At 45.7% G+C, this 27,951-nt stretch overlaps 1 protein-coding gene across 1 annotated transcript in view; it reads right to left on the bottom strand.

Annotated features, from left to right (window-relative positions):
- The window catches only part of DHX35 (DEAH-box helicase 35), a 64,515-nt gene that overhangs the window by 12,825 nt on the left and 23,739 nt on the right, over positions 1-27,951 (bottom strand). Inside the window, exons 7-17 of the mRNA XM_047745693.1 lie at positions 27,563-27,632; positions 25,339-25,398; positions 18,856-18,968; positions 17,628-17,724; positions 16,621-16,779; positions 14,400-14,610; positions 9,930-10,054; positions 6,948-7,002; positions 4,743-4,838; positions 2,879-2,973; positions 1,059-1,136 (exon numbers count right to left, since the gene is read on the bottom strand). Of these exons, the coding sequence (XP_047601649.1) occupies positions 1,059-1,136; positions 2,879-2,973; positions 4,743-4,838; positions 6,948-7,002; positions 9,930-10,054; positions 14,400-14,610; positions 16,621-16,779; positions 17,628-17,724; positions 18,856-18,968; positions 25,339-25,398; positions 27,563-27,632 (1,159 nt within the window). The remainder of the gene's footprint in view (positions 1-1,058; positions 1,137-2,878; positions 2,974-4,742; positions 4,839-6,947; positions 7,003-9,929; positions 10,055-14,399; positions 14,611-16,620; positions 16,780-17,627; positions 17,725-18,855; positions 18,969-25,338; positions 25,399-27,562; positions 27,633-27,951) is intronic.

The following is a 27,951-nucleotide window of genomic DNA, read 5'->3' as shown; positions in this document are numbered from 1 at the left end:
TTAAGTAGGATCATTATGTCTTAGACTAAATTACTGCTGTGGAGATGTATCTCTGAAATTCTACTCCAAGCCAAAAAGGAAAGCATTTTGAATAAGAAAATGTCATCCACAGATTTCCCAAGAAGGCGACTATACACTAATGTGGTATAGACGTGCGCCTGCCTTCCAACGGCAGAGCGAGCTTCAGAGTGCAGATGGCAAGCTGCGCTCGTACAAATGAATTTTAACTCCTGTAACTCATAACTCAGTAAGAGATCAGGCTTTTCTGAAGACTGTCCATTAACTGAATCATCTCCCTTAGATCTCTGGTGAAACAAAAACCTAGTAGTTCTCCTCTTCTAGAAGTATTTAAGAAACAAATACAAGATACTGAAAATCAGAAATACTTAATTCCCCCTCCCACCCTTTCCTCTACATAAGAGGTTTCTTACACTTTTCATCTTTAGAGCTCTTTTTCAGCAATTTTTGGTAAGACTCTTAAGCTGTATTATTTGCTTAGTTTTACAAAACGTTAAAAATGTTACAGAAAAACATAATAAAAATTAACAGTGCCTATGGCTAAATCTGGGTAGGGTGAGTGAACAGATGTGGTCCTCACCACACGTCCCTCACGGCCGGTCCCCGCTGGAGAAGTGGCGGCTGACACAATCTCAAAGACACTGCTTTGAAGAATTCAACTCCACACCACACCCTCTTGGCCTCACTTATTTGGCAGAAAATAGAACAGGACTTGCTACTCAGATGTCTGCCAGTGCTGTCCAGCGGCACTGGTGGGTGTGAGACGGTAGGGAGAGGGGGCAGGCCGAGCTGTCAGCGTGCTGCTGGCGGGCCACATCTCCAGGCTGGGGACAGCCAGGGAGAACTCCTATGTTCTCCCAGGCAAAATCACACCACAAACCCAAGCAGGGGCTCCACCCGTGAGTTACAAGTACTGGCAATAATCTAACAGAGAAATGCCGAGGTCTCTCGGCCATCGCTTTATAAACTAATCTGGAACCCTCGCTCCTAGATCACCCTGAGTTGGGTGGAGGGGTCTTTTGAGTGGCAGCTGTACTTACTTTGATAAACGCTTCATACACATTGAGCATCGTGAGATGATCACCCTCTTCCACAGCAAATTTTCGGTGCACTCGAATCTGGAAAGAACAAAGCAACATTTAGAAGTCAACTCCCGTGAGCCTCTGGTACTGGGTGGTAACACTACAAGCAGAAGAGCTCATGGCTTGCAGAGTCAGAAAGACCTGGTCTCTACCCGGTCTGTACCCGGTCTGTACCCAGTCTGACTCTACCAGCTCCCTAAAACCTCAGACTGGTAATATACCTTTTCTTGGCCTCAGCTTCCTTATCTGTAAAATCAGGATTATTAAACCTATCAAGACTGCTGCGGGATTAAGAGGATTTACTCTCATACCTGCCAGAGGTATTAGGGAAGCGTCAGTGTTCTTCTCTCTCTCCTCCCCTACCTAGTCCATACCATCTCTTTCAGAAGAACCTCCACCCACCCCCACCCCTGCCCCCCCACCGTAGCCCCTAGAAGAATGCATGTTCCGGGAGGGCAGGTGGCCAGCTGTCTGGCACATGGGAGACACAACTCTGTATTCGGAGGCGACCACCAGCCACGCAATCCTTTCAGACCCCATCCCTCAGTTTTCCTTCCTATATGATCCTAGGCAACACCACCCTCTTCTCACAAGTTCAAGAACTCAGCACATACAATACATAAGTAAGCAAACAAATTTACTTAGTATCTCTAGAATGTTCTCTTTCCATCAAATATCACATAATTAGAGCCTACCTACTCACCTTCCTGCCTTCCATTCATTCCTTCGTTAACAGGGACCTACCTTCTAAGCATTTGGGATATAGCAGTGACTCAAGCAGTGGTGGGAGCAAAAGCCAAACAAGTAAACGAGCCAAATATGGTACAGCAGGTGGGAAGAAGGCCTAGGGGAGAACACAGCAGAGGAGAGGCCGGACCGGGGAGGAGAAACACTGTAATTCCAGACAGTGGTAAAGACCTCAGGTTCCTCATCTTGAAAACAAGTCTGCCTACTCTGAGGAAGGACTATCAGAAAGCATAACAGAAAAGCAAACAAAAAAGGGAGAAAATGGACACAACACCAGGCACAGAGGCAGGAAAATGTAATCTATCATGTTACGACTGTCAGGGAAGAAGACAACCACCCATAAGAAAGTCTCTCTCCCCACCACACGTCCAAGTTCAGCTCCTGCGTGTGCAAGGCTGCCACTTCCCACTCTTCAGGCAGGAACCAGCCGATTTCACCCTGGCCTGCCTCTGTCAGCGCGCCTCGCCTCCAGGATGCTCTTCGTAGCCTGTTTTCTCTAATCTCCCTGGCACGCACTCCTTCAGCCGTGTCTGGTGCCAGGGCCTCGGGCAGGGCCCTGCCATCTCCCTGGTTTGGAGTAACACTCCACTGCCACCAAAATCAGCCTGCCGTGCCCAGGCACTGCTTCTTACATCGCTAGTGCACCACCCAGCTTGCTCCCAGAGAGGCATGAAGGCCCATTTCCCTTATGGGGAGATCAACGGGTCACAGTTATGACTGGGGGCTCCAGACTATGAAAGGCAACTGCCCCACAGCTGTGCAATCACGAACGTGAGTTACATAACCTTTCTGCGCCTCCACCTCTAAAGATGATGAGAACAGTGTTTACCTCCCAGGATTATGGTGAAGACACAAGGGAACGCGACGCATATAAAATGTCTGGCACAAGGTCAGGCACATGGCAAACACTCAGAATGCAAGTGGGTCTCATCTGCACAGCCCTGTTGTCAGCAGTTCCCGTAGAGTTTCAACAAGGGAACCCACAGTCGAAGAGACTGGTATGAATGGCTTGGGGAAAAGGCTAGACTTACTGCCTGAGACTTCTGGTTTGAGGGGACCACAAAGATATTCTGGATTTGCATCATGGCTGCAATGCTTAGAATTTCCTGAGAACAGCCAAAATTTCCTATAAAACAAAAAGCATGTTTGACTTCAAACATGTATTATCAATGAGAAGTGAAAGACATTTCGTTATTTTCCTTACACCATACTACAAACTAAAGTCATATATGTATATACAGTTTGATTGTTAAAGTTCATAACATGTCAACACTTTACCCTTCTGAATGTAATGTCCCATATGTGGCCCAGATGAACAGAGGCCCAGGAGGGTTCTGAGAACTCCAGCTACACACCACGGTGGGACCAAAGGAGCCGAGTCACTAAGGGCGGGTTCGCTCCACACCTGTTCCTTCTCTCAATGGAACAGCTAGGATCCTGGCCAAAATCCGAGGCGGGGTGGGGGTGGGGGGGGGAGCAGAGAGTATATGGGTTGTGTCCCTTCTGCAGTATCTCTCTTCCTGGACCATTCTCAGGGCTGGCCTCCCTCCTGACAGGGCTCACCTGACCTGGCAAGCCCCAGGCACACCTAAACCAGGGCAGCCCTCCTCGGGCAGCAGCTGCTCACACCTGGGAACAGGGTCTGCAGCCATCAGCATCCGGGGCACACTGGACGGTGACAGCGAACTGTCCCATCCATCCTCCTCCCAACAGCTTCCAGCCTCATGACTGACACGCATCCCTACCCCAAACTTAAGAGTCCCATTTCTCAATTAAGCCTGAGGTCATCCGGGTGTTTCAAAATTAAAGCTACCCCTCACCAAGCTTAGTCTGAAATACAGCGCTGTACATTGCTAGTGAATATAAAAGTTAACCAAAAGCAAGAAAAAATTCTAATTGCTTTTCCTGGTCGAGGTGGTGGGTAGATGATTCTGACTTGACCTCTAACTTCAGAACTTTCACCCCTTACTCCCATCCTCACAGACATCTGAAGGCATCAGGGAAGCTGGGCCCCTTGTGTGCTGATGGTGGGAGTTGAAAGGGGTGTGACCTCGGGAAAATAGTACGGTGAGGCCTCCAAAAATTAAACATAGAATTACTGGATGATTCAGCAATTCCACTGGAAGCACACACCCAAAAGAAGGGAAAGCAGGGATTCCAACAGATGCTTCTATGCCAGTGCTCACAGCAGCCTTACTCACAACAGCTGGAAGGTGGAAGCAACTTTTATATTCACTAGTGTCCATCGGCAGGTGAACAGCGTACATAGGGAAATACTAGTCAGCCTTAAAAGGGGGCATTCTGACACAGGCTACACCATGAATGAACCTTCGAAGACAGTACGTCAAATGAAATAAACCTGTCACAAAAGGGCAAATATTATAGGATTCCGCTGAAGGGAAGTTCCCAGAATCATCAAATTCATGAAGACAGAGTAGGAGGGTGGCTGTAGGGCCGCGGGGAGGAGGGAATGGGGAGTTGGTATTTAATGGGGACAGAGTTTCAGTGTGAAAAGATGACAAAGTTCTGGCAATGGATGGTGATAAGGGCCGACTGACAGTGTGAGTATACTTAATGCCTCAGAATTGTACACTTAAAAATGTTTAAAATGGTACACTTCATGTATTTTTTATAATTTAAAAAAAAAAAAAAACTTCCCTGTTTAAAAAAAAAATCAGGCGTCCGTTCTAGGCCCCCAGGAAAACAAAAAGTGTCTACTGAATGAATTAATGGTGACTGACACAGATTCCCCAGTTAACAACATGCACAAGTCAGACAGCGTTAGAGGAAAGCTCTTTCACTACACGGAATATATCATGCCCTCTTCCCCAGGGTGCACAAAATTCAAAGAGCTAATCCTGACAGAATCAGTGAGAACTACTGGTCTCCACCTACCTGATGCAAGCAGCATTTTTGCAAACATGGGGTTCAAAGGAAACTCTGCGATTCTCATGCCAAGAGGTTCAGTTAGGCGACAGTCTTTGTCCAGACCTGCCGTAAGAACAACAGAAATCAAAAGGCGTGTACCTTCTGTTGGAAGATGTACGGTTACCAGGAGGATAAGCGACGATGGACGCTACGAAAAGGTGTCCAAAAGATGAATCTCGCTACCAAACTCAAGCTTACATCAGAATGCTGTTACATTAAAAGAAGAAAAGACCCACTCTGAGCTCCTGAAAAGCCAATTTTGAAAAACTGACATTTCGCATAGCTTCTATTCAAGGACTTCATTCCCAGGGAACAGCCCTGCGGCCTCCTCCTGCTCCCCACTCCCCTCCCCCACCCCGGAGACTGCTCCTTCCAAGTGCGAGTGCAGATGTCCCAGAAGGGCAGCCCGCACCCTCCGCTCCTCGCGCATTACGAGAGCAATTACAAGGCCAGCGACTACAAATCTCAGTGTGTGGCCAGACCTCTCCTGGGTGCCAACCCCAGGACTATTCATCCAGCTGGGCAGTTCACTGAACTGGGTGGACTCCAATTCCCCACGTCCCTCCTTGCCCCTGTGCTACCAGCCAGTATTCAGGTATGGGATTCCGGAGCTGCTACCATGCGGGCTACTCCCAAGGCATGCCATTAAAATACACGCTGCAGAGCTCAGAGTAAGACGGGAAAGGTAATTTCTCTTCTGTTCCCATTATCATCATCTCTTGGAACGTGATAATTCAGCTTGTAGCTGGAGATTAAGCTGGGTGGTTCCCCTTGCCTTCTCCGACTTACTTAGGGCAGTGAAGAAATAGAAAATATTTTAACTTTCTGTTGCATTAGAGGCAAATCAATCCAAATGAAAAACTACTCTGTTGTCAATGTTCTCTCATACACATTACAGACGACCCCAGGAAACCTTGCTTTCAGGGTCCTACGACATGCCTGAGAATAGGGATGGGAACCTGTTCCGCATACACTCACTCTGGGCTGACCTGACCCAGACCCACATAAAGGCCTTCTAAATCCATCTTTTAAATCAGTAATTGGCTATTCCTTTGGGGGAAGTATCACAAATGTAATGAATCAAGATGGACCCCATACAAAAAAATTAACTCCAAAATGGATAAGGATACTATGTGACATATCCAATCCAAGAAATGCTGTATTATTCAATAAAAAGGAATGAAATATCAACACACCTACAACACAGATGAACCTTGAAAACATTGGCTGAAGGAGAGAAGGCAGTCGTAAAAGACCACAGATGATAAAACTCTGTTTATGAGAGATGTCCATAATAGGCGAGTCTACAGAGATATATTAGATCACTAGTTGCCTGAAGTTGAGAGAAGCAGGGGAAAGGGAGTAAGGAAGGAGCACTCATAGGTACAGGGTTTCTTTCTTAGGTGATGAAACCGTTCTAAATTTGGGATGATGGTCATATAACCCTGTGAATATACTAAAAACCACTAAACTATACACTTTAAATGGGTAAATTGTATGGCATATGAATTATGCCTCCACAAAGATGTTAAAAACAAACAAAACAATCTCAAAGGACAAAACCTCTACCTAAACTTTCTACCAAACCAGACAATATGTTCATTTGGAGCAATATTCACAGAAGGCAGGTATTTCCTGAGCAGATGAATTCAAGGCTACGGTTTTCTCTATCTTAGAGTAAACGCTACATTTTTAAACAATAAAATAGAGGTTCTTCCAAAGCATGGTGTTTCCTTGCCCCAAAGAACTCCACGGACTAGTCATCAACCCAATTCTCCACAGGGAACTCCAGAAATGGAATGAGGGGGGACAGAAAGAGAATGCTGAGCCAGAGATTTCAGGATGGGGTGGAAGGACTGAGAAACAGGCCTGAAGAGGTAACATATAAAATACCGGTAGGGAATCTTCAAGATGTCTTTCAGGAGTGAGGCTCTAACAGCTCCTGATGTACCAACATGCTTTATAAGTTCATTGCCATAACTGGACTTCATGTACTATTAATCTAATTATGGTCCCACCTTTTTACATCCACGAAGCTTAAGGGTTGTTAAAAGGATTATATATATGGGGAGAAGCAGTCCCATCCCTGAAGATACTAAAAGCCCGTGAATACAACCAAACCAATATCATCTATAGTAAGCAGATGAGAGAACATGTAATAGACAGGCATACCTCCCAGAGCATAGAGTAACTCCAATGCTTGAACCATCGACTGGGCTGGGGGGGGCTGTAAAAATATAAGAATCCTCCTGAAGTAATTTCTTCAAGTAACAGACATAAAATGTGACAATTTCCTACTCAAATCACTCTTCCCTCTTATGTCCCCCATATATCCCAGCCTCCATGCTTGTATTCATGTTGGCGCCCTTGCAATGGCCTTCCTCTCCTTCGTAGCATCCTTACTGCTACTGGGTCTTCAATCTCGGCTTGATTAAACTCTGCCCCTTGGAGCCCTCCCTCATGCTCCCCTCCACCAGAAGTGATGGGTCCCCACTTTGAACAACCTCCCTGTTTTCCTACACTCTCATCAGACACTTCTGACTTTATCCTTCACAGTCTCAACCTTCTATTCCAGCAACCCTGGTGGGTAACACTGCACCACCCAGAGCCCGGTGCTAGGCCTTCCCCGTCAGGGGGCAATTGACACACATGGAATCTGAATTCTGAAAAGAGAGAATGCTAGGCAATCTGACATTATTTAAGCAAAGCTGCTACTGTGACCTTCAGTGTGATTATCTGGTCCAAATCACAGCTCCAGTATTTTCACCTAAACACACACTGACTAATATGTCTCCCTGGCCTCATCTGATTTGGGACCATATATGAACACTGTTTTAACACAATTGGAAGGACTGCATATGTATAATTTTAGTTTGTTTTTCTGTATGGTTTTCTGGGGGAGTTTTGTTTTTTTTAAGCCCAGAGGAACTTCACAGTGATTACTTGGGATGGCTGCATAGTAGTCCAACGAGGTCATACTCCATAAAATACACAGTCCTTTTCAGTTCTTTGCTACTTGAACTAATACTGCTAAGTAAACAAAATTATATGTGTCTCTCATTTCAGCTGTTAAAAAAAAAAAACACACACACACACACAGTTTCAGGGAGAAAATAACGTGAAGGGAATATATGAAGATGAATTTGTACATATTTTCCTCATTCTTCAGTTGTCCAAAAGCTTATGATTTTCACTATTCTACTTAAAAATTTAATATACAGGGTGCCTGGGTGGCTCAGTGGGTTAAGCCTCTGCCTTCGGCTCAGGTCATGATCTCAGGGTCCTGGGATGGAGTCCCATGTCAGGCTCTCTGCTCAGCAGGAAGCCTGCTTCCCCTACTCTCTCTGTCTGCCTCTCTGCCTACTTGTGATCTCTGTCAAATAAATAAATAAAATCTTTTAAAAAAATTTAATATACAATGATACTATAAACATAATCATGCTATGCATGTTCTTTTCTTCTTTTGAATTATTTTTTCAGGAGAAATTTCCCTGAGAAGAAATACCAGGAGTTCCTATGCCTCATAAAATAATGTCAGAAAGCCCTCCGGGACTAAAGCAGAGTACAAAGCCACTTTCCCAAACTATGTCAGTTTTGGACTTTCTCCTTTTTCTTCGTGTTTGATCCCTTAACTAATGCGAAGTGTACCTTTCAGCAATTTCAATCTACACTCATTTCTCTTTTGGAGAAGCCAAACATGTTCCAATGTTCATTTACTATTTGTGCTGCTTCCTTTCCTTTGGCTCTTTCTTCCAGTGGATATTTATTCCAAATGATGCATGAAAAACTGCAGTTTTCAAGATGCTGATATGTCATTTTTGCCATTATATGTTTTCCTTTCATCTTAGATGGGAGACTTTTCTTAAGCTTTTAATTTGCATATACTGTTTATCTTCTCTGTAATTTCTTGCATACACCAATAATCAAAGAGTATGTTTTTTCCATACTTATGATAAACACACAGTTGTTTTCTTTGGGAGAGAGACTGGCATTTTCTATTCCTTCATTCACCTAGTTCGTAATGACATATAAGACATGAGGGACTTTATTATCTGAGAATCCAGGCACGTCACACCATGTAACAATGCAATTGGGAGAGAACAAGAGTTAAAATACTAGTCTTCAAATCATAAAAATTCAAGAAGAAAATATGACTGAATGTTTACTAACTGACCTAGAGGTGGGGAAGTGCTTCATAAGGACAGGAATAACAGAACAAATCACAGAAACAGAGACAGGAAGATTTTACCATGGAAATACTTCTAATGTCTGCACGTTAAAATAAATAAATAAATAGTAAAATACAAACAAACTAGAAAAACATTTCCAAAAAATACTACAGACAAAGGTTAATGTCTAGTTAATTAAAGGACTCTTAAAAATCACAATAAGCACTAATTCTAACAGATAAATGGCTTCACAATTGGGAAGAAATATAAAGTGGACAATAAATGGGTTTTTTTTTTAACTGTCTTTCGAGAAATCAAATAATAAGGTACAGATATTTGTCCTCCCTTCCTTTCCTGACATCAACCAAATTAGCGAGCCTCTAAAAGAAAGTAACAGGGCATGACAGGGGCACAGTGCATGGGGCAGTGTGTGCTGCTGAAGCTTACAGCGGTTTGGCCACACATCAAGGATATCCAAAACGACTATGGCTGTTTGACCCAATAATTCCCCTCCCAGGAATGAGCCTCAGGAAACAAGCAGAAAGGCGACCAGCCCCGAAGACGTCCACCGCAGCTCTGCCGCAGCCCTCCTGGCTCCCCCAGTGGTGACACTCCCTCACGTAGGCCTCTGCACACTCGCCATCCCAGATCTCCCCACCTCCTGATCTGGTGAAATCCTTCTTGGGTTTCAGGTCTCACTCCACCCAACACCAGCCGGGCTGGGGGTCCTTCCTTTGTCCCTCAGAGCACTGGACCCACCCACGGCAATTACCCACTTACTTGTCACCCCCCGTCAGGCAAGAACAGGAAGTGTGTCTGCCCTGTCTGGCCCTGCAACCCCATACCCTGCACGGGGCCTGGTGCAAAGCAGGCACACGACACATGAGCTAGGTAGAAATAAAAAAAATTTTTTTTAGAAAGTGATGCATCCTAGCTAATGTCCCGACATTCGCCCGTGGGCACTCCGGACAGAAGCAGGACTTACCGACATGAAGTGGAACCTGAGGACGTTGTCGATCCCGAGCGCTTTCAGCTGGAGGATGACAGGCGCCAGATTGCTACGCTGCATCTCAGGGACGGTACTCTGAGGCAGCTTGTCAAAGGCTTCCTCTGAGGATAAGAAATCAAAACTGCTTGGGGTCAAATGCCACAATCAAACGCAATCATTATGCCCACAGGACAGTTTTCCTTCTATAGTGAGAGGCTCGAAGACTCTAGGATCAGATATTTCGATATCAGATATTTCGAAAAGACCATTCCATTTAAAAAGTACCTTAACCTTAGCAGTTTCTATCTTTATGAACAACATATCTTTACAGAAGTCTGTTCTTTTACTTTAGGATGCTTTTTTAACGTGCTTTTTGTGAAAACATGAAATCAAAGCCACGGGTATGTGCTGGATCACAACGGGCACCAGGTCCCACAACCTCTGCTTGGGGCTGCTGCAAGTCTAGAAGGCAAGAACCATACCCATAAGTGAAGAACAGTTTCAAGTAAATCACCAAAATGGTAACCAGAATACAACAAATGAGCCAATCTTACAAAGAGCAAAAACTGTCCAAATCTAACTTTTTTTAAAACCAACGAGCCAGTCCCACATCGCGCTCAGAATCTGATGCTGCTACCAACAGATCAACGGACGCTCATGGGCCCCCTCAGGAACAACAGGCGACCTCCCACAGGAAAAAGCACAAGGCACATAAGTGCCAAGATGGGAGAGGCAGGAGAGAGGATAGGGAGGAAGAGACCTTGGAGGCCTTTTCATAAAAGCCTGACAAACAGGGCAGTTGGGGGGGGCAGGGAGAGGGAGGAAGGAATTAAATCACTTTTGTATATATTCAGAAAGCTATGGCTTAGACAGAGAATGCTCCACCCACAAAATCCCTCTCACATCAGTCAACATTTTAACTGTGCACACCCTCCTCAAGACAAGGCTGGCCCAACCTCCACGTAGATCGTAAAGCTTTCATTAACTAGAGAAAGGAAACAACAACAAAAGGTGTCATGAAGAAATAGCACTTATCACCGAAGAATTTTTTCAAAAAGGCTGTGAGTGGGGCACCTGGGTGGCTCAGTGGGTTAAGCCGCTGCCTTCGGCTCAGGTCATGATCCCAGGTCCTGGGTTCGAGCCCCACATCGGGCTTTCTGCTCAGCAGGGAGCCTGCTTCCTCCTCTCTCTCTGCCTGCCTCTCTGCCTACTTGTGATTTCTCTCTGTCAAATAAATAAATAAAATCTTTAAAAAAAAAAAAGGCTGTGAGTGAACAGACAACCAGTGTTCTGAGGATGGACGGACAGAAATGGCCACAGGCGTGGGTTTAACTGGGAGGTGCTGAAGAACAGGCCGCCGCAGAAGTTCCTGAAGTTTCTTGACTTTCGAGAGCATCTTGGGGATGGCTTTTTAGCAGGACAGCCACACTCTCCAAGCACACTGCTGACAGAGGGAGAAGCAAAGTTCTCGGATACCAGGACAACCCTGCTAAGAAGTGACTCACAGGAAGCAGGTGCTGCCCAAGAGTTAGTGACATTCAATTAAACTCTACTGAAGACCAAGTATGTGAGGCCCTGGGCCAGGAGTGGCAGGCGCACCCTCCAGAAGCTTCAGTGATATGAAAGGGTCTGGGACCAAGACCAAAAACAGTCACCTCCAAGGCTGGGTCCCAGTGAACAGTCCTCCTGAAGGAGAATGGAGGCTCAGGGAATGAGGAAGCAGTCACTGCAAAAAGGCATGTGAGGTCACTTCAAGAGGGAGTTGTCATCTGAGAGAGGCTCTGAAGGATAAGGGGGATCTGTTGGGCAGAAGGTACAGCCCAAGGAAAGGTATCAAAGATACAAGATGTGGAAAAACAGAAAAGTTAAGTTCAGGGAGGGCAGAGTGTAGCTGGGATGGAGTGCAGGGCATGTATGTGGACAGTGGGATAACATAAACCAGGCAAAGTCCTGTAGGGTTTTGAGAAACGGTCCAGGGTCTGAGCAGGTAGCAGCCTGCTCAGGACTCCATTCTGTGAAAGCTCATGTGGAAGCCAGTCAGCCAAGGAAGCCTACGGGCTGGATGCTAGTGCACCCCACTACTGTCAGGGAAGCCCTACCCAACCCCACTCCACTAAACTGCTCCTGCTAAGGAGGCCAGTGACCTTTCAACCAAATTGGCCTGCCTGTCTTTAGTCGGCATTCTGTGACATTGCTTCTTTGGAACATGAGGTAACGCTGTCTATTTCCTCTTTAAAAATAGCCTGACTCCCTCAAAGAGTTCAACATAGAATTACTGTGTGACCCCACAATTCCACTGCCAGGTATCTGCTCAAAACAATTAAAAACACGCATTCGAAACACACATATTCATACCAGCAGCTATTCACAAAAGCCAAAAGTGGATATAATCAACTGATATAGAGGTAAGTTGTGGTATATCCATCCATAGAATATTATTCAGCCATAAAAAAGAATGAAGTCCTGGGGGCGCCTGGGTGGCTCAGTCGGTTGAGCATCCAACTCTTGATTTCAGCTCAGGTCATGATCTCAGGGTCGTGAGCTTGAGCTCCACGTCGGGCTCTGTGCTGGACAGGGAGCCTGCTTGAGATTCTCTCTCTCCTTCTGTCCCTATCCCTGCCCCCCAAAAAAGAATGAAGTACTAATACAACAAAGATAAACCAGGAAAACATTTAGCATTCATTACACTAAATGAAAGAAGCCAGACACACAAGGTCACAAATTATATGATCCCATTTATATGAAACATCCCAAATGGATAAACCCATGGAGACAGAACAGACTGGTGGTCACCAGGAGGCAAGCAGACGTGCGGAGGAACTGCTTAATGGATAAAGAGTGAGGGAAATATTATGAAACTAGACAAGCAGTAATGCACACTGCGGACGTAATTAAATCCCACTGAACAGTTTGATTTAAAATGGTTAACGTTGGGGTGCCTGGGTGGCTCAGTGGGTTAAAGCCTCTGCCTTCAGCTCAGGTCATGGTCCCAGGGTCCTGGGATCGAGCCCCGCATCGGGCTCTCTGCTCAGTGTGGAGCCTGCTTCCTTTCCTCTCTCTGCCTGCCTCTCTGCCTACTTGTGATCTCTTTCTGTCAAATAAATAAATACATAATCTTTAAAAAATAAAAATAAAAAAATAAAATAAAATGGTTAATTTATGCGATATGAATTCCACCCCAATACATCTGTTTTCAAGTATCCTGAAGGTTACTCTTTTCCTAAATTTCCAGATGCCTTTTAACCTCGGTTCTCTCTTTACTCTCCCATCTTTCCTTCTTAGCGCCTTCAGTGGTGGAAGATGCTTACCACTCTGGCCTCAGGCTCCGCCGTCCCCCTGCCATTGACACTTCCCTTACCCACTTCCTCTCCACCACGTACCTGTAAAGTCCATGCCCTCTGTCTGGTGCTATCCCTTCCCCTGGATAACCATGGGTGGCCAGTAAGATCAGGCACAAATGCTCAGTTGTGAAGCCCTCCCCTGTGGGATAACTCCCTGCTCTCTGCTTCCAAGGCTCACTACGATATGGCAACCCTATCATACGGTAACATGCCGACCTGTTTGTGGGGCTGCCTCCACTGACCACGCTCACCTAGCCTGAGATCCCCAAACCCTGGCACATTCACTATAAGAAAGAATAGCATCAGGGACTGAACAAGGGTGATGGTTACCAGCAGGAAAGAAGAGGCAAAAAACAAAGCCCCGGATTTGGGAAGTGAGCGCAGATGGATGCTGGACAGAGGAAAGGATCAAAAATGATGTGGAAAATTAAGTCTAGACAACTGAGGAGAAATCTTGGTGCCATCACCTACCAAATAGAGGTGCGGGGGGGGGGGGGGGGCGGGGGGCGGAGAGAGAGAGACGCTCTGGACATATCACTGTCGAAGGCATGGCTGCCTTCAAGCTGGAGAGAAAATTCCTGAAGGGCTGGGATAGTCTTTATTAGAATTTTATCTTGCTCCTTCAAAGCCTAGCACAGTGCTGGGCAAACAGCAGGAGCTGAACAACTATTTGCTTTCTATCAGTGGTCTCAGGACAGAGCCTGCCATTTTCACGCTACAAGGTGCTCTCAACCAGAGGCAAAGATGGAACTCACTGCAGGGCCTCAGAGGAGTTAGGATTCCTCCCAGAACAAGAAAGCAGCAGATTAAGCTGAGGGAAAGGTAAGAATGAAAGGACCCAAGGCACGTGGCCCAGGCTACATGGAGGTCTACACCCAAACTTTAGGCTGGAAGGGGGATAGCAGTAACTGGGGACTCATGGGCCAGCCTCGGCCAATGGGAGCAGCAGCAAAGCAGTGCTCCATTTAGCCTGAAGAAAGCAGCAGGGGCCAAGGGACAAAGGGCCTGGTGACGGGGTCTGGATTGTATGTGAAGTTCTGCCCAAGGGAAGAAACACCTGTGATCCTCTCCAGTGCTCAGGCTAGCTACGAGAAAGTCAAAAGCCCTGATGGAACGCCACACTAACCTGTATAAAGGCGGTAACATTTTCCAGAGCGGCTGCGGCCACCACGTCCCGCGCGCTGGTTGGCTGACGCCTGGGACACCGGAACCACCACCAAGCACTCGATGGCCGTCCTGGGATTGTAGGCTCGGAGTTTCACGAAGCCACAGTCGATCACATACACAATCCCGCTGATTGTAATGGAGGTTTCGGCCACATTGGTGGCCACTATCACCTAAGTCCGCGCAGCAAGAAAAGTAGAAAGAAGTTATTTGGTTCTTTTCACTTTTAAGAAACTACTCAAAATCCTAACGGATTTATTAAAGATATTTCCAACCGTGTAGAATCTGTAAGAGGCAGTTTACACAGAATTTCACCCCCTCCTGGGCTGTGGGGGTCCTCAAACGTGAAATACCCCTAAAGCAATTAGAGCCTGGTGCTGGGTCCGTAATAAATACTCAACGAATGTTAGTTTCTGCCTCCTGCACAGCTAAAGGACATCACCACCATGAACACGGTCATTCATTCACTCACATCTGAACTATTTTCTAAAGTCAGGCTTTGCAGGCACTGTTCGAAGTGCTGGGGATGTATGGTGAACAAGGAAGACATGGCCCCCGTTCTCCCAGAGTCTGCATTCGAGCGTAAGTGTTTGGGTGGAGAAGTGGTGAAATTAAACAAACAGGAGGCTTCAGAGTGACCAATACTTTAAATAAAATGCAACAGCGCAGTAATGGAACATGAAGTAGTATTTAAAACATTCCTTGTGCATGACGTTCCAATAGTGGGCTGCGCTACTTTGGAGGGCCAGGGAAAGCCTCTCTAAAAGATGACTTTGAGCTGAGTAACAAGAGGCAGGCAAGGCCCTAGAGATCCAGGCAGAAGAGACCGTTCACAGAAAGGAAAAACATCCCGGGAGGCCAGAATCCCGAGGAAGGACGAGATGAGGCTGGAGGACAGCAAGGGCCAGACCACGTGCTGTCTCTGGGCCGCCGTGAGCTATTTACATTTCATTTCAAGCACACGGGGCACCGCCCCTGGGACGTTTCGAGAAACAAGGAACACACATAGACAGCACTGAGAACTTTTTAAAGCACTTTAACATCTATCGTCTAATGAAAATCTTCCTACCGGGGCGCCTGGGTGGCTCAGTGGATTAAGCCGCTGCCTTCAGCTCAGGTCATGATCTCAGGGTCCTGGGATCGAGCCCCGAACTGGGCTCTCTGCTCAGCAGGAGCCTGCTTCCCCCTGACTCTCTGCCTACTTGTGATCTCTGTCTGTCAAATAAATAAATAAAATCTTTAAAAAAAGAAATCTTCCTACCCTTTTTATATGATAGACATTTAAGATTTTATACCAGAGAACCACTGACTCAAAGGTTCTTATTTATGTTTCACAGCTGAAAAAACGAGGCTTGAGGTTGAGCAACTCACCCAGGCATGGAGTAAGTCAGGCAAAGAATCCAGGCCTCCTGCCTGGGTGGCCACAGTCCGACTGGGCCGACTCGAGTTGCTTCATCCCGATGGCCATGAGGCTGAGCACCTTCTTCCAAGCGGTCTGAATTGGGAGTGGACCCTCAGACCATTCCTCACCTACTGTCCTCTCTGCCATTTGCTGATAAACAGCTCCACTAAGCCAGCTTCGGGCCAGTTCTGTGCCTTCCTCGTCCAATGGGAAGGAAAGCCGAGTAAGGCCCAGGGGCTGATGAGCAGGAGGCAGACTGGCTGCCTGCTGATTCCTTCCAACCAGTGCTTTTCACCACATCCTTTCCCCCACGCCATTTTCAAGGCTAAATATTTTCAAGCCCCACCTTAAATTGATTCAAATCTGGCTCTAGAGGTTAACTGATGCCTGAAACAAATGGTTTAGAAACCACTTGTAGTAACTTATCTATTGTTCCCAACTGATCACAATTCACCGAGACGTTTAAGCCGAGCAGTTTTTGTGCCGTGGGGAAATACTGAGCGGGCAGAGAAAAGGCAAAGGGAAAGTCACTTGCTCTGAGAATTACTGTCAGAGTGACCCCTCTGAGAGGCAGGTTTAGAAATCTCTACAACGTATTATTTATTGTGTGCTTTTAGATCTACCGCACAGAAACACGAACCTTAAAGTCTTAAAGAAACCTCCCAGTTTAGCAAGTTTCACTTCAATTAAAAAAAAAAAAAAATTTCCCAGTGCCTAGGGAAGGGGCACCAGCATGACCACAACTGGCTGCAAACAGCCCTGATTATCGGGTTAGTCTCACCTTTCGGACGCTGCGGGACACCCTTTCAAACACCTTCATTTGCTCAAAGGAAGGCAGTCCTGCATACATGGGGAGAACCCGGAGGTGTCTCTTCATCCCAGTTCGACCTAGCGCCCGAGCCTGCTCAATCAGCATAGACACGACAGTTTCCACCTCTTCCTAAAAACATCCAACCAGGAACCAAAGAAACTGAGATCAATCCGAAGCGTGTCATTTTTTCAGACTTGAAAGAAAACGAAAGTCGGGATCAAAGTTTTAATTATGGTCAGGTTCATGATTTCTAGTGTGACCACATTCTGCTTGGGGGTGGTTTTTAATCAAATGCTACTGAACAGCGGTGCCTCTGGGGTGAAAATTTGCAGGTGTCAGATTCAGTACTGAAATCTGCAGTGAATAAAAGAGCTCCTGATAAACAAAACCAAAGCCTATCCTGCTCAGCTTTCAGGTACTGTGGCAAACAAAGCATGTCATACATATGGACAAACCATAACATAAGAAATCGCCAGAAGCTTTCCCTAGAAGAGATTACGGTACCATGGAAAGTGTTGACAGTGGAAAAGATTACGGCTGGAGGGTGGTTCTGAAAAGCACTCTTGGGCTTGTTCAGCTGTACTTCCAGAGATGTGCCCACCTACCACCTCCAGGACAGGCGGTTATCACTGGGAAAGAGGCTTGCAGGAGCAAACACATGCGTAAAATGTGCCTAACGCAATATGTCATCATGGTAAACAAAAAAGCCCAGTGACTACATCATTTACTTTGGACTCAACTAATAAACTTAAAAATATATTGAACGCTCTACAGATACAACAGGTGGGAACTAATGATTCCCTGACAACCTGGTCAACAAATGAATGACATCAATCCAAACAATTTTTTGCGCAATTAAGTAAACACAAACTACAATAAAACGTGAAATGAATGGCTAAGTAAAGGAACAGGCCCCTGTTTAATTTTGGTGCTGTCTTGACGTGTCTGTTCATTAGAGAAAATTCCAGGGGAATTACCTGGCCAGTCAGAAATGCTAGTATGTCTCCATCTCCCTCTGTCTGGTGAATTTTCATCACAGTTTCTACAGTTGATCTTATATAATCTGGAACAGGACTGAAAAGATGTATGAGATAAAATCATCACTAGGACATGCTCATTAATTAGAGATTAATTACCCTAATAATCTGGCAGCCAAGCTTCATGCAAGTTAGTTTGGGCCTGCCTGGTAGATAAACATTATATGAATAAACAAAACAAACATTCACTCCGACCCCCCCCTTTTTTTTTAAGGCAGCATTCAAAAGTAATCCATAATTACATGTATACCCTATTCTTAGCTTTATTTGCAAAGAAATAAAAACCCGTGCAAACAAAGGTGCTATCTTTAGCATGCGAAGATGCCTGGTTGATGAAAATCTGTTGCTGCGGTCCCGGTGCTAGATGCCACCCCCTTTCCGCTTTCCCTCCTGACCACAGACAGCATGTCTGAGTCGGCTGTTCAGAGCTAATGGATATACTCTCCAGCAAGAAAAACTCACAAGTCACACCCACAACTCTTCGGATTTATCAAGCACTGTACCAGGCTCCTGGTCTTTGTCCAGTGACTAGGGAGAGGAATTAGGATAGTCTCTTCCTATCTTAGGGGACTCCTCCCAACCATGTCAACCAGGCCTTCTCGCTAAGATGTACAGAGGTAAAAACCAAATGATTCAAATCATCACGCTGACCTCCTAGACAGGCAGTCTTGAGAAGCCCAGTTCTGAAGACTATCAAAAGCCTCCTCCTTGTAATCTTGTTACCATTTTGCTCTTTCCAACTGAGCTATTAACACAGACTCATAGAAATTTGCACATCAGTGTCAAGATTTTCAACTGCCTTCAGCAGTGATACTGAGCAGGGTTCCAGAACATCCGATCGATGACAGGAGACACAAAACAGACTCTTCTCAGTAGCCTGGGATATTGCCCTCAGGGCTTCTCATTCCGTAACTCAGGCCCAGTTTGCTAATCACCATCATTAAAAACGCAAGATCCTTAAGGGCTGCGTACTTTTATGGAGTAAATCTGAATGATCCCATTTCTTCGGCGTAGAACAGTGCTTATTGGTTTCTAATTGTATTTAGCTGCTGGTTGGAGCTTAAAAAAATGAAAACCTAAATAAAACAGGTGAAAATTCCCTGACTATTCAGGTGAAAACACACACACACACACACACACACACACACACACACAAGTATCATCAAACCTTTGTAGATAAAAGATATCCACTGGGAATGTTCGTCCTTCTACCGTAAGGATCACACAAGTATCCCTCGTTGGGTCATTGGTTTCATTCTGATTAAAGAAATCCCGAAATTTCTATTAAAAAAAAAAGAAAAGCAATACTTCATTTCTCTCAAAAAAAAAAAAAAGTTTCACGGTAACTCACTGAAAGAAAGAAAATAATGTAAAACTGGCAGAACAGGGGGTGGGTAGCAGAGACTAGATATATATAACACAGATTAGCGGTTACAAAAGAACTATTAAAAATCCTACTTTTATTATTACCATTTGAGGAATCACATTTCAATGCCAGACTCTTTACTAAGGTTTAATAAAAAAAATAACAAAGGTTAGATTTTAAAACCATATTATTCACTAATGCATCTGGGTCAACATGTAGCTGTGGTATTACTTATTTTTATCTCCTGTATTTTAAGAGCGAATTGGGTCCAAAAGGTGTGATTCAAATTAAATACAAATTAAATCAGGTTGATGTGTGGTTCTAATCTGAAAAGCACAAATCTGATCATACAAGGTTATCAATTTATTTAAAAAGCTCTTATCTCTGGGAACACTAGGTATGGTCCTAGTGTCACAGTTATAGATTTACTATAAGTTCCCCAGGCTGTAGGTAGGGACAGTGTCTTCTCCATCTTCCCTTGCCCTGTAGGAATTAGCACAACATCTCATACGGGATAGGCCATGCATTACACACTTCTCGGGCACTTCCCTAGTACCCTCAGCAGAGAAGGAGCTCCTGGCGGCTCCTCCAGGGAAGGTGGCTACGTCCCCTTCAGTGCCTCTGGTGGCACCTGGCCACCAGACTTGCAGTCTACAGGGAGGCCTGGCACACGAGCTCTGGCCAAAGACAAGGCAGGGAGAGTCCACTGAAGACTGCCTCTCGGGGAATGTGACCCCAGATACACAGAGGGGCTGGCAGGGGAATGAGCGCCGGGGGGAAGCTGCTGTGTCAGTGGCGGAGGGACATGGAAATCCTGCTGGGTGGAATACGTCGTCTGAGTCCCACCAGTGATACGCCAGTCCCCTACAGGCCTGGCTGGGCATCGCTTCCTACTATCCTGGGAGGTCTGGCTATGTGACCATGGTCCTGCCTCCTTTACTTCCCCGTGTAGCTTTACGAACTTCCCCGTGTAGCTTTGCTGGTGCCCGCTCCTGGACACTGGAAACCCGGACTGCACTGAGGGCTGCATCGAGTACACTGAACGGACTTCTACAAGAGTCGACCGACTGAACTACAGAATAATAGGATGACCTCAAAGTTGTAAGGAATAAGCACAGATGCAAAAGTGCCTCATGCCAACAAAAGAACCATGTTGTGCTCTGAGGAAGCCCCGGCACCATTTTTTACTCCCCCCGGCTCAGTTCGGTTCAAGTGACTTCAGCCCTCCTGTGTCCCATGGTGTGCACAGCACAGGCACGCTACAAGTGATGCAAACAAGTGAGAAGAGAGAGTTTCCCCCGCACCCCAAAAGAGTGAATAATCCAGGGGGGACGGGCATGCCAAGAACCAATGCCAACACAAACCAAGGCAGAATGACCATATGACCAGAAAAAAAAGCCACAAGTTACTCAGAGAGAAAAGGTCAGCACTGAGTGGCTTTCAGGAAGGCTCTATGGAGGCAGCAGTGTCCCCTGGTAAAGCCTGAATGGATGAAGATGACTATTCCTGCCCAGAAGGAGACGGGACAACCAGTCCCAGGATGAGAGCAGAGTGCAGACTAAGACATAAAGGGGCCACCGACAAAGGAGAGAGCCCAAGGTCTAAGGCAGGCCCCCCCTCTTCTGAGTTAGTCCTCTCGTCTACAAAAGGACACACTGCCATCTACCCTGGGTGCGACTGCAGTCAGCACCGGTCTGGCTTAGACTGTGTACCTAGTCATTGATTGTATTATCACTCTGAAGGGGCCCAAATGTCACGCTTCACAGGCATTTCATTTGATGGGCAAGACAAGGGCACTGAGCACAGGCATGACATCATCAGACCTGTGTTGTGGATGCCTGGTTCAGGTGGCCATTTTGGAGGAAGGCAGGGGCAATAGGAGTTTGGAGGCAAGCTAATTCAGGAAGGTACTGGAATAGCTCAGAGGAGAGAATGAAGGCAAACACCGGACAGGGGCCGGGTGAAAGCAAAGCGTGCCAGAGGTATGAGCCACGGGGCCTGGCAATCGGAGACTGTGAGCGCCCGCACGTGCATGCTGGGGAGGAGCGGGTTACTTCTCAGCCCAGGGAGAATACTTCCTAAAGCAAAGGAAGTCTCGAGCCCGAATGACCACGATGAGAGAGGGACTGCGAGAGAAAAGCCAACAGTCACAGGGCAAGTCACAAGTCTGTGAGTTTAGGCAGCTGGTGATAAGCCAGCTGCTAACAGCTCCAGCTGGAGCACAGGAACACAATCAGGATGGCCACAAGCACAAAACATCGACTGAACCAGGGCCCATGGCGGTGGGCAGCCTTAAGGAAGAGCAGCCAGCAAAGGAGTCTGAAGGGGAAGCCTCCGGGAAGCAGGAGAGAGGGGAGAACTGCGGTATCCTGAAGTGGCAGATAGAGAAGAAAGATTTTAAGAACAACTTGTTGAACAGAGCTGAATGTTACCAAGTCGGCAGGCAGAACAGGGAGGATGGCTACGCCTCATTTCTGAAGATGTGGTGCTGAACAGAACAGATCGGAAGTTACTCTTTCAAGAAATAAAATTCAGCATTTACTGAGAAAGCATGAGATCTGTATCCTCAAGATATTTACCTTTTATCTTTACCTAGAAATATAAAACACGCACATACAGAAAATTACAGGCTAACCAGCAAATAAATCTAGCATCAACAGCAGACACCTCATGAGACAGTGAAGAAAAGGCAAGAGTGAGATGAACACGAGTTCATTTCACCGGGAAAAGGACAGTGTGAGTCAGGTTTTAAACAGGTGGGATCACACCGACAGACACACAGCAAGGAACGTAAAATGACAAAAAGCAAGAGGACAGTCTATGAAGCAGAATGTAAATGATGTGGACATTTGCCGTCTTCCTTCCGTGGCAGCTGCTCAGACCTCACCCACAGAAGTGGGCTCCCAGCAGCCATGTCTACGTAACACACCCACCCTGGGCCAACAGCCCTCGATCCACACAGATTGGTCCCGAGCAGGTACCTGACCCCAGCTGACCCCAGTTCCTTCTCTAGGAATCTGGAAAGAGAAATTAGTCTTTCTCTAAGAAACTGGACCAATGACAAAAAACTGTAGGAGCTGTCAGCAACCCTATTTCTGCCATGTGGATGGAAGCAAATAAAAGAAAAACGATAGCTTGTGATACAACGGTCAAGTTGATACTTCATAGTTAGGGCGCCTGGGTGTCTGCTGTCGGCTCAGATCATGATCCCAGGATCCTGGGATCGAGCCCCACATCAGGCTTCTTGCTCAGCAGGGAGCCTGCTTCTCCCTCTCCCTCTGCCTGAAGCCCCCCGTTTGTGTGCACTCTCTGTCAAATAGATAAATAAAGTCTTAAAAAAATTAATACTTCATAATTATACCTGGTCGTGTTCTGTAACTGTTCACGTAGTTAGGCTTACATTAACGAAGCGGCTAACTCAATTGAGGCAACAATGTGATCTGCCCCATTGTACTCCGCCTCTGCCTCCCAGCCACTGTCACTGGTGTCTTCACCGCCAGCCTGGGTCACCCTGGGCCCTGAGAGAAAGCAGTGTAGAGGGTATCTATCCCTGCAAGCAGCAGGGCTTGGAATTAGTCTGTCGCCCACAGACCTAGCAGCTGGGGCACCAGGGAGGGGGTCTGGCATGCTCAGGCCTCCAGGTCCAATGTTGTCCAAAGCTATACCCTGCCACCTCCACTCTCCCCTCATGCCCCCCTCAGCCTCCTGCTTTCTCTCCTTATCCTCTTACTCTCACATGAGGACTCCCATCCCCTGCAGGCCCTCAGTCACACAGGAAGGACTCTACCCGCCAGGTCTCACGTCATACACACAGGCTGGGCAAGGATGAGTGAAGGGGTAAATGCCCCAGCCACCAAAGGCCCAGCTGATGGCTGCTAAAGGCCCAGCATGCCCTGCGTCAGAGCACCCCTAGGCCATGCCAAGTTTCCTACCCGCCACTTTCCCACTTGAAAAAACTAATCCAAAAGGTCTATCTAGACCAACTGTTGCAGGCAGAATGGAAAGAAGCTCTTTTTTTATATCTCTGTGCCACACCAAAAAACAATGAAAGGATATCGGAAGCAACAGATGTTAACACTTCTAAGAATCGGACATGGTCATTTTCAAACATAGTAAAAACTGCTGGGGGGTGGTGACAAAGGTAAAAAGTAAAACACAGGAAGGCATTCTGGGCCCCATAGGCATGGAGGAGATGGCGGGAGGTAAGACTGGGTATGGGCCTTCAAACCGGCGTTCCAGTGGGTGCCATGCTTGGGGGGCGCAAAGTAATTCAAGAGGGCAACAAAGAGCTTTGACCCAAAGGTCATCATGCGCAGACTGAAGACAACACGCTCCTACGGCCTGTGAGAAGGTCCGAGAAACCAGCCAGGCTACACACGCAGACACCTCGCTCAGCCATGCTGAGGTTTTTTTTTTTCTCTTCAACTTGCTCTGCATCCCTGAAGCCACAGGGAGCCAAGGCCCTTTTCAGATCTCAGCCGGATGACAGAACTGGCCCGCTGACTGATATCTCCACAGCTACTCTTGCCTCTTCTATACAACACCCAGAGTGATCTTTCTAGAACTCAAATACAATCAAGTCACTGCCACACCTCACGCCATCCCAGGGCTCCCAACCAGGTGTAGCGCAGATCCTTCCTCCTTTGCTTGGCCTGTGAGGCCTTTCATCATCTGCTGCCTACCAGCGTCTCCATTTTAATCCCCCATTGCTTCCCATTCTATCAAAAATCACTGAACCTAGAGCATCTACTCTGTGCCAGACACTGTTTTAGGTGAAAGGGTAAAATAAAGAGTAAGACATTCGAAGTCCCCATCTTCACAGAGCTTATATTTCACTACAGAAGACACACAATAAACAAACACTTGGCGGGGTGCCTGGGTGGCTCAGTGGGTTAAAGCCTCTGACTTCGGCTCAGGTCACGATCCCAGGGTCCTGGGATCGAGCTCCACATCGGGCTCTCTGCTCAGCGGGAAGCCTGCTTTTTCCTCTCGCTCTCTGCCTGCCTCTCTGCCTACTTGTGATCTCTGTGTATCAAATAAATAAATCAAATCTTTAAAAAAAACAAACAAACACTTGGCTATGCACGTAATGCTAGGTAGAAACAAGTGTTAAACAGAAAAACTAGCAGAGTAAGACAACGGAGAGCAGCAGGGTGCTGTTTCCATCAGGGTGGTCAGGAAAGGCCTCTCTGAGAGGGTAATACGTGGTCGAGACTGAACCGAAATGAGCAAAGAGCCGCGAGAACATGTGGGTTAAGAATGGTCTAGAGAGAGGGTCTCCCCGGAGTAGAAACGTACTTGGGTTTTTCTGAGGAACAGCAAAGTGAGGTCGGAGTGTAAGGAGAATGGGAGAGACTGGACAGAAATGAAGTCAGAGAGGTGACAAGAGAGGTGACTGGGGGGCAGAGACTGTCCCTCACAAGGCCCTACAGGCAAAGTAAGACCCCCACGTCCACTTGCCTCCCAGCCCCTCGGGCACATGGTCTCACGCCCCTGGGGTTCTGTGCACGTTTAGGGCGCCCTTCCCCACACCTGCCCATCCGGCAGACTTCTGTGCATCTTCTGAAACCAAATTAGATGCCTCACCTCTGTGAAAGCTTCTGGATGTTCTCCAGCCAGCTAGCCTTAAGCAGCCCCTCTCTGGCTGTCTCAAAACCTTGACATACTGATCTATTTTTTGTGTCTGCTTCCCAAGAAGTCAAGGAGGGTTACAAAGCACCTGTAGCCAGCACCATGCTGAGCATGTGTATATATATTTATGTATTTATATTTACATTTATACATTTCCATACATATTTTTCTATATAATAAATAGTCAATATAATTTGAGTTGAACTGTTGTTTTGAATTAAAATATTAAAGGTAAGAGAGAAAAACAGTATAAACTAAAAATTACAACATAAATTATTATATGCACAGGGAAAACTTCAACTGCACACAAAACATCTAAACCTCAATGCTACAATCATAAATATACTTCAGAAATATAACCTCATACTGAAAAAAGTAATAAAAGGAAACTGCCTATGTGGGGAGAAACAAAGTATGTAGAGAAACAAGACAAGTATGTAATTATGAACTCGGTTAATTACTGGCTAATTTCCACCCACAAGCTAAAAAGGAGTATCTTCTGATTACCTGGAATCTAGGACATTAGATGGCCCCATAAGGAAGGTAGGCCATTCTGTCAAAGATAGGTTCTCGCTAAAGGTAACTTCCCAAGGACATGTCCAACAATCCCTATGCTTACAGGGGACAGCAGGGTGAGGCGGGAAATGTTCGTACCTCTGCATCCAGAGTGGCTGAAGCTACAATTAATCGAAGATCCCCTCGCTTTCTCTGAATCTAAAAAAGAAGGAATTAGGAAACAATGAAACAGCATGATATGTAGAGATGACATGTTCTGGTACCTGCAATTTACTTCGGCATAAATCAGTGTGTACTTCTGGGGAGTCAAGCCTATCGATGAAATAAGACTGACTACAAGTTAGTAACTATTAAAGTCATAGGTAAAAAGGTGGTTCGTTATACTATTCTTCCTAATTGTTTAAATAGTAAAACTTTCCAAAATAAAAAGATTTTAAAAAATGTTTATTGAAAGTTTAAAGGAGCTTTAGGAACTGAATTTGAATTCACCAAAGGTAAAACCATTTCTTCCCAATACCTGGATCTCTGGATAGTCAGAATCTATGCATCCCCAGTTGAAGTACATTAAAAGCAACAAACAATGAATGATAACACTGAGACAGAAATAAGGACAAAAGATCTTAACGGCTATTCAAAGAAAGAAATGATCAACAAGCAGAGAAGAAACGATCATATAAAGGATAGGAAAAATACACAATATGTGTATGATACTACTTTTTCATCTACTGCACTGCCAAAGACTGATTTAAGGCTAATACTCGGGGCTGGCAAAGATTTAGTGAAATAAGCATCTTATTATACTGCTCCCCAGAGAATATAAGCAGGTGGGATAATCCCTAATCAGTATCAAAAGTATAAATCTTTGGCCAAAGAATAACATCATGAAAACAAGAAGAATGGCAACTAACACGTAGTAAGTAATGGGCTATTCCTGGGTCTATGCACACAGCCACGTGGTACATACGCTGCCCAGAGATGCCTGGCTGACGAGGTTAGGGGCATCAGAAGTCCAGAACACCCTCCCTTCCCCAAGCTGTGGAAAGCCTCTGAGTGTGGGCATCTTGCTCTAATCTGTACAAAGGTGGGACCTCAGTCTATTTGTGACCCTGTGCCAGGCACCATCCAAAGAAGTTTACACGATCTTATTTAAGTCTCACAAAAAAATGATGACCTAGAGCAGCTCTGTCCAAGAGACTGCTCTCCAGTGACGGGGAGGTCCTGTCCGATGCACTAGCCACCAGCCATGTGTGGTTACAGAGCTCTTGAAATTTGGCCAATGTGACAGAGGAACTGTACTTTTAATTTTATTCTATTTTAATTAACTGACTACCTCAGGCAGCTAGCGGCTGCCATAGAGGGAAGTGTACTAGCACAGAGGTAGAAGCTCCTATGATCCCCATTTCAGAGATGAGTAAACTCAGCAGTCAGAATCTGAACCCAGGCAGTCTGACCCAGAGCCTAAGCTTTTAATCGGTCTATCCTCTCTTTCTAGAGTCCTGTGACTGGGAATATGTCCAAAGGAAACAATCAGAAAATAGAGGAAGGGAGGAAAGGTAAGACTGAAATAAGACTGGCCATGAGTTGTAACAGCTGAATCCAGATAATGAGCATAGAGGGGTCATCAGACCCCTCTGTCTGAATAAAAACTTAAAAAAAAAAAAAAAAAGGCAACAGATTTCATTATGAAGGTGTTGCTCATTGCCACATTATTTAAAATATTTCAGGGGTGCCTGAATGGCATAGTTGTTAAGCATCTGCCTCTGGCTCAGGTCAGGATTTCAGGGTCCTGCGATCAAGCCCCACACCAGGCTCCCTGCTCAGCAGAGAGCATGCGTCTTCCTCTCCCTCTGCTGCTCCCCCTGTTTGTGCTCTCTCTGTGTCTGTCTCTCTCTCTCTATCAAATAAATAAATAAAATCTTTAAAAAATAAATAAATAAAATAAAACACTTCAAATTTGGAAGCCATATAAACGCCTAAGAATAAGGGAAGAGTCAAATACTTTATGGTAGAGACATATGATTGTATAGACATTATTAAATACAGTGTCTTCAAGGAATATTTAATGACACAGAAAAATGATTTTGATGTAATATTAAGAGAAACACGCAAGATACAAATTAGTGCATATAGTCCAATCCCTCTTATGCCAAAACAGATGCACATACATACACAGACACACACAAAAAAAGAAGAAACATAGCAACATTCCACCAGTGATTTTCTCTGAATGGGTACAATTACAGATCATTTTAATTTCTTCCTTCATATTTGATTGGATTTTCAAACTTCTACAATGATTTTCCTAATCAAGCAATAAAACAAAACAAAAACACACACAAAAAAGTCTTGTGCAAAGTCACACCTTTTTCAGCAAGCCAATGGCAATGTCTGTGTACAAGGTCCTCTCGTGGGCTTCATCCAGCATGATGGCACTAAGAAGCAAAGGGAAGGCCTTGGTGAGCATCAATCAAACCACCCACATAATCCCACCCAGATCATCAATGGGACTTCTGTGTGTCCAGTCCCCGTGCTATCACCCTGTATCAAAAGTTGAGCTAAGTAACTCTCCCTTGACAAGGAGGGAATTATTAAGCTAATAAAAATGGTGACACCAACATATCTTGGTGAAGAAAACAGTATATTTATTGCTATCTTTAAAGAGCTTTATAACCCATAGTGGATTCCAATGGGACCTAATATCTGATTTTAAATTATAATATAACACATAACTCCACAGAGCACACAAAAAAT

This window comes from Lutra lutra, chromosome 9, assembly GCF_902655055.1.
Source record: "Lutra lutra chromosome 9, mLutLut1.2, whole genome shotgun sequence".
NCBI lineage: Eukaryota > Metazoa > Chordata > Mammalia > Carnivora > Mustelidae > Lutra > Lutra lutra.
The sequence above is the reverse complement of the archived record's forward strand: the minus strand, read 5'-3'. Positions and strand labels throughout refer to the sequence as shown.